Source organism: Drosophila innubila (assembly GCF_004354385.1).
Source record: "Drosophila innubila isolate TH190305 chromosome 2R unlocalized genomic scaffold, UK_Dinn_1.0 1_C_2R, whole genome shotgun sequence".
In the NCBI taxonomy this organism is placed as follows: domain Eukaryota; kingdom Metazoa; phylum Arthropoda; class Insecta; order Diptera; family Drosophilidae; genus Drosophila; species Drosophila innubila.
In genome coordinates this window covers 4,440,304-4,447,806 of record NW_022995374.1, presented here as the reverse complement: position 1 = coordinate 4,447,806, position 7,503 = coordinate 4,440,304, and the positions used below count along the sequence as shown (strand labels likewise).

The 7,503-nt window shown below is 35.7% G+C and overlaps 1 protein-coding gene across 1 annotated transcript; it reads left to right on the top strand.

The window, feature by feature from the left end:
- The first annotated feature begins 1,860 nt into the window (after window positions 1-1,860).
- LOC117784174 lies at window positions 1,861-6,874 on the top strand. Its single transcript, XM_034621835.1, has 6 exons — window positions 1,861-1,953; window positions 4,084-4,466; window positions 5,533-5,689; window positions 5,757-5,967; window positions 6,026-6,128; window positions 6,192-6,874. Exons 2-6 carry the CDS (start codon window positions 4,119-4,121, stop codon window positions 6,225-6,227), a joined length of 855 nt encoding a protein of 284 aa, XP_034477726.1. The 5' UTR covers window positions 1,861-1,953; window positions 4,084-4,118; the 3' UTR covers window positions 6,228-6,874.
- The last annotated feature ends 629 nt before the right edge of the window (window positions 6,875-7,503 follow it).

Below are 7,503 nucleotides of genomic sequence, written 5' to 3'. Positions count from 1 at the left end.
GCTTAATTCGCAATAATAATTTAAGGCATATTTATTTTAATGCTAAGCCTATTTATTTATTTATTTAACTTATTTTATATATATTTATTTATTGACAATTATTGCTGTTTTTTTTCGTTTGCGCCAATTTCATTTGATTCAACTAAAAACTGAACGCGTTTTGATTTTCAAATTTTAATAATAATAATAATAATCAATTGTTAATTTTCATAGGCAAATTGTTGTTATGTTAAAATGGAAGAGAGCGAGCGAGAGCAAATGTTTTTAGTTCAATTGAATTTACTAAATATTTAATTTACTTATATGTCTTTTAAAATTGTTAGCAAATTAAGTGCAAGCAACGAACAAGTCGAACAAAATTATGACGAAATAAACGAGAGTAAATTAGTGAAATAAAATTGTGCTAAAATTTTTGTATTCTATTGAGCATTGGATTTTCGTGTACCTGCCGTGAATTTGAATCAGCAAATTTTATTAGCAATCCATTCACAAAGGAAAGGGCGAATGAAGTCATGAAAATCCAATTTGATTTCATAGAATGCAACGAAGTTTATCCTGCAAAATCCGAAGAAAACTGAAAGGCATTCAGTCTGCAGCTTGGAAATGGAGCTGGGGAAATTTCCGATAGCTCAATGCACACTCATTGACTGAAATAACCGTTTGCGCTGCAGCTGGCAACCAAAGAGGTTGGGAGCACATATTAAATTCCCTATTCAGCAACGTGGCATCTGGTGCATTAACCTAGTTGCATCTTCCATTCCACAAGAATAAAGCCAACCCTTTCATTGCCAAAGCAGCAGTGAATATAATATTTTACGAACATCATTGCGTATATGTAATTTTAAAAATTATCCAGACATTTATTGGGGTGAATACCCGATTCAAATACTCTCACTGACTTTTATTTTGTTGATAGCTTGCGAGTAAAGAACGCTGTCAAATGTTGCTCTTAAAACGAATTTTAAATCTTTTAAAATATATAAAAATAATTTTAGTTTTAATTAAGTGCTTCTCTAAGCATTACAATCCACTACACACAGGGTTTCTTACATAAAATAATTTCCATTGAGTATGTGCTAAAGCGTTAGCAGACATTTGCTAATAACAAACGCTTGTACACCTTCAAATTATTTCCCAGGGTCATAAGGTCTCTAAAATCTCAACTTATATCCCTCTATTTATTTCTAGTCTCTTGGCAATTGAATTATTCAAGCTAATTGATTTGCTTGAACAAATTTGCAAGGTAAATTGAATAATTTACATTTTCCAGATATAGCCAATATCAAGGATAAAGACAAGGACAAGTTACATGTTTAGTTAGAACATCGAGGCAATAAAAGAGCAGCTGCAGGCAAAATTTGCTTAAAATTCAAATTGGCGTGAAGCCAGCTGCGATTTGTTGTCAGTTAACTATATTGACAGGCATTTCAAGTTTGCAGAATGTCCGCCGGCATAGAACAGGACAAAGAAGGACACTCTGTGCTGGCAGCAGGACGAATACAAGCAGTTTGCCAGGAGAACACTGCTTGCAATGACGTCATTCAGAGGAAAGCGAATGTTAGGTACATAAATGAGTGTAGCCTTTCAACATGGTAGGCCTTTAAGTTGGCACAAACACACACACACACACACACACACACACAGAAATGAGCACCGATGGAAAGCTTTTGGTTTTGCTTTTGCTGCGCCAGCCAAATTTAATTCATAAATAAAAATGCACAGAGCTGGCGAAAAAGCTTGCGGAAAAAAGCTTCTCTGTTCTCTGGTGGCAGCGTCATGCGGCAGCCGACAGGTGTTGCCTCAGTCGCATTAAGGACACACCAGCAGCAGGTACACAACAGCTCCTGCCACTTGTCGCCTGCCACCTGCCACATTTACAACAATAATTCGTGTGTGTGTTGTGATTGTACTAGAAGCAATTTGCGGTTAGTCAGTTGTGTTCTCGAAATTCATGTAAGTGCCAACAGAATGCGGCATGTGGCATTAGGCACTTAGGCCTGCCACTTGTGTGCAACATCAATTGCATCGCGTTGCAGCTAGAATCGTTTGCATAATTACGTGCCAATGTTGCAAGTATCGTTTGTTGAGTGTGGACTGTGGACTGAAAAGTCGGAGTATTCAGTCGCTGCTGAACTGTGTTTTAATTAAGGCGCGCTGACATAATTAACTTTAACTCATTTGCGTCCAATAATAATTACACACAACGCCCCATTTACGTGTGTGGGCGTGTCACATCATAACACACTCACACACACACACAACTAACTCACGCCAACTATTCAACTGAGTTTTCTTAGTTGACAGAAGAAGTGAACCCGCTTAATGACCATTTCCCTTGCCACATTCGTTGCGTAGACAATATCCTGGGGCTAAACAAGTCATTAAATTGTCAGCCTCTGTCATTTGAAATGGATTTTATGAGCTGCCAAAGGCCAACGTAAACGTAATATGATAAGTGTCTTTATCTGTGTGCGATGGCACAAAAAAAGGTTGGCTAGATACTTAACTGAAATAGCTGGGGACTTTATGGAATATATTTTAAATACTCCACTTACTTGTGCTCGTGAATGCTATCTAAATAAATATTATTTTGAATTGGCAATTTAATAAAAGCTTGATTTAAAATTCGACATTTAAATTTTGTGGAAATTAATTATCTATTTTCCAAAAATATAAATTTCATGAATTATTGATTGCTTTGATTACATTTTTGAAAACTTTGAGCTGCTCTTTAATCCATGGACAGCCCAACTAATCGTTATGATTATTCAAAGGAAAAAATTCCTTTTTATATTAATCAGAAATTAATTTTGAGCAACAATCAATCAAATTTCGCAGCTATAAATAAAAAATTCATTCATATAGTCGAACTTTGAAAAGGCACACCCAGAAACTGAGCCTCGACACAAATATAATCACCCCTTAAAAAGGACCTCAGTCAGCAACAGTTGTTGTCCTTACATTTCCTTTCAACAAAAGTTTGCACCAAAAAGTTTTCAACAAGCTATGGCAATTGTTACATAGAATGAGTAACTGTTTATAAGTAATTAGGATATGTCAGAAAAGGTTGCATTTTATGTGTAAGCTCCTCTCAAGACCAGACCAATTAATGAAATTGATTCAGGACATTGCCTAGCCCAAGATGTCAAGATAATGAAATGTTTCAATTACACAGTTCGGCTTGTGTATTTGACTTGCGTGGGTTATTAGAGTATATTTTTAAAGAAAGTATCTGCAGTAAACCGTCTGAGTTATGGACAGATGTCAATGGTTCGGCAAGTGAACTATATACTGGCCAAGAGTATTGCAACTGTTAAGAACTTACACGGTTATTCAATATGTATAGATGTGAATTATTTATGAAAGTGCAGAACTTTGTTTGCCTTCAATTTGAAACTCAAACACATGTCGACCAGCAAAGTATGCAATACTTTTTTTATAGTTTAAGTTGCTTGTTTAAAGGTGTGTAAATGTAAGGCTGGCATCAATATCTTCTTGAGTTGATATATACCTTAAGAAATATGTATAGAAGTTTTTAAAAATAAATTTTCTTTCACTGTAAAAGTTTTACATAACAATAAAAAAAAATTGATATAATAATTCTATTCATGATTGCTCAATACAATATATAAAATAAAAATAGGATAATAAAATAATGCTGAAGAAAGATTTCTTAATTTAAATAATAAAATAATGTAGAATTTCATATCTGAACTTTAAAAATATATTACGATTACGATTAAAGAAAAAATAATTAAGAACATTTATAAGCACATTAATCTATTGCTTGTTTTATATACTTTATTCGACTGCTTCGAAATCCACTTTCTTTTCAATGCGTTGAAAGAGTCAGTTAATGTAAGAGTCATAAATTAGGATACTGCCGGTAATAATACTAAAAGCCGATCTCACATAATTTTAATGACCTGCCAGTTCAGTCGAGGAGAGGTTAGGCAAGGACACGCAATATCCTGCCCGGCGGAAACGGCTCTTTTGCGGCAACGTTTAATTCAAACGGCCGTAAAGGCAACTTAAGCATTTGTTGCCTGCGTTTTAATTAAGGCCGTGTTTTGGTTTTCACAGCCCAACGGCCATGTGGTGTTATTAACATTGCAAATATGAGAAGCATTCCATTGCGGGCTGCACTGGCCCTGCTCCTCCTCGTGCTGGGCATGGCCACACAGCTGGATGCCACCATCGCATCGTCGGCTAACACGGCCAACATGGGTTGGCAGCACTCTTCGCTCTTAGGCCGCAATTCACGCAATTTGCTGCATCGCAATTCTGCAACTGCAGGTGGAGACCTGATTGCTGACGTGGGCGGAGAAGGAGGCGGAGGCACATTTGGTTTAAGGGCCAGCAGTGTGAACAACGCGGGCTATAATAATGACTATGCTGCCCAGCTATTTGCACCTTATGACGTCGAGCAACAGCAACAACAACAACAACAGTTGCCGCAACAACAGGTGAGTGCGAAAAATAAAAGCAAATTTGACTCAGGGGCAAACGCATCTCTCTCTCTCTCTCTCTGTGGAGTTGTTTGGCAGCTAGAAAGTTAATTAAGGTGAAAACATAAGCTTCTACAACACTAGCTAGAGGTTGGATTGCATAGAGTGAACTGCAAATACAGCAATAAAGGCAGAAGAAATTTTTAACAATTTTATTAATTATGAAGAAGTTGATTAAGGGTTGAAACTTTAAATTAAAAATGTTTGAAAACCGCAAAGTAGACGCTTTTCATAAATTTAAATGCAAAATAATTGAGAGACCCATGAACATAATTACATTCCGTTTGAAACCCGGTTCAGCTTTGACAAAGTTATGAAAGCTTGAAGTTGGTTCGACTTTTGACCTTGTCTAAATTTTTGTTATTTGATTGTAAAAAGCAAACATTAGCATGCATAAAATAAATAATTATTTTTGGAAAATTATCCGTTAACGGTTTTGTTAATATTTCCTGTAATTTTGTAGTATTCTTTGTTGCCGTTGGCTGACTTAAATAATTATAATTAATAAGCAAAATGTTAACAAATTCCATAAAATTTTTGAAGCATCTATCTAGTATATTTAAATTAATCATGTTGCCTGCATAGTGAAAAGCAATCTGTGTTTTTTCCGAGTGCAAACAGCTTGAAGCGCAATATATACTAATTTTATTGCTCATACGCAACGTGTGCGCATCAAGTTGTGGCCCCAAGCAAGGTGCAAAGTTGTGAACATACATAAATTGAAACGACACGCAGTTGTTGTTCATTAATTTCATTTGCCCACGGCAGAGCTGTCAGATCAGAAGTCTTTAAAGTGCAAAGGTCAAATAGAAATTGACAAACAAATACGAAAACGAAAACGAGTGAATAATTCAGTTGCCCAATGTGACACTTTCTTAATTACTGACTAGCCAGGCATGCAATTTGTATTGTCAGCTAGAAATTCATTCGTATGTCACATATGTCAAATATCACGCATACGCAGTGTGTGCTGTCCATAAAGACAAATTGCATGCAATAACTTCTGTAATTTCTGTAATTAAAGCCACAAGCAGCGCCAATATCAGCACAACTGCGTCACCAGCAGACCGAAGTGTACGGCATTGTGGAGCCGCTGATTGAGGACACTCCCTGTGCCAACCGTGCCTGTGTCCTCAACGATGATTGCTGCCCTACAGGCGTCTGTGTGAACACCTACGGCGGTAAGTGAGCGGCCAGAAAGGAAAAGTCCTACAATTGCATCTGACTATGAACGTTAACATTTAACAGAGGGCAAATGCGTTTATGTGTTTGGACATCAGCGTGATCTCTGCCAGAGTCACACGGACTGTGCGCCAGGCAGTGCCTGTATGATCGCTCCCCAAGAGGGTATTTGGCGTTGTGCAACGGATGCGCCTCTGCTGCCGGAGATATTAAGTGTGCAGCCGAAGCAGCCACTGGGCAGCGATTGCAGCAGCAGCAGCGACTGCCAAGTGATCAAGTGAGTGCTATAAATTAATGGCTCAAACAATCTCTACAAATTTACACATTCAATTCAGCGGCATGTGTTGCCAGCAGCAGCGTTTGCATCATCGTGGCGCCACTAAGTTGAGCTGTGGCTATTTTCGCGATCCCTTCGACTGCGTCAATGTGGCTCAAGAGGTAAGATAAATCATTGATCCACCAGTTTCACTTACAGATTGCAATATCTACTTATATGTGAAGCATGTGGCCAACATTTTCCATCATCGACACAACTGAGGGAAATACATGTAAACGTCAACTGAAGACAACTTTAGGCAACGGCACCGATTGATAGAATGATAATATTTTAAAAACATATCAAATGTCTAAATAAAATACATATCACTCTTGATGTTTATATAATTATTTAAGTGCTTTAACCTACATATAAAATAATCGAAAAAATTGATACAAGTTTTCAGTAGAACTATGTAATTATTTATCCAAAAATATCAAAAGAGAAAAAAAAAAAAACAAATAAATACTGACTGAGGCATTCAATGTTATTACAGCAAGTATTACAATATCAACTCTTATTCAAATTAGCTCGTTCCAAGTCTAAATGTAAAAGAATAATAATATATAAAAATAAGTATAATTATCAAAGTCCATAACCATTATGTGAACTGTACGTTTCTTTAGCAGCACATTGTATTCCTATCGGATCAAGTCAAGTCAAAGCAACATTGCAAAACAAAAAAATAAGTATTTCCAAGATATATAAATTTACAATTAACTCTATGTGAATGTATTTTCTAATTTTTAATATAAACATACCAATCATAAAATGTTAATGAAGAAACAATGTAAGCAAAACAAATAAACAAACAAATTGTAAGGCACGCGTAAAGTGCAAAGGGCGCAAGCCCTGTAAAACCAAAAAAGGCAGAAACAACAATTATTAATTCATTTAAATTAACTTTGGGTCGCAAGGGCGCGTTTTCGTTCTCAAGAAATATGCTTGTTTACTCTAACAAAATTGGTAACAGATAGGGTATGACTGCTTTGGTGGTATGTATGACACTAGAACAACTAGGAGCATATCAACTATAGTAAATGTATTCAATTTAAAAGAATATATGCATTGGTTACATCGAACTTTTATTTGTAGCAACATATTTATGATATGATAAATATGAGAGCTTCGGCAAACACTTTCTATTATTTCTATAAAAAATTTAACATTTAAATAAATATTTAGTTGCTTCCACTGATATCAAATCGTTCCTTATCACAAAAAAAATCGTATTTTTCTATTTTACATAATACACGAACTCAAACTGTTCTGGTAACATCAACAAAAAAGAAGAAAGCAAAAAGAAAGTAAGTCCCTCAAGTAATTTACAAATTGCAAAGGAGAAACGCTTACTTTGCAAAATTTCATTAAAATTCTAATTAATGCACTTTTGTCCAAATGAATAAGTTAACAAGCTGAAAGATGATGGAATCTGTGAAGAAATAAGACAAACAGGCAAGTTGTTCTTTTACAAATATTTTGGGTTTTTATTTAAAG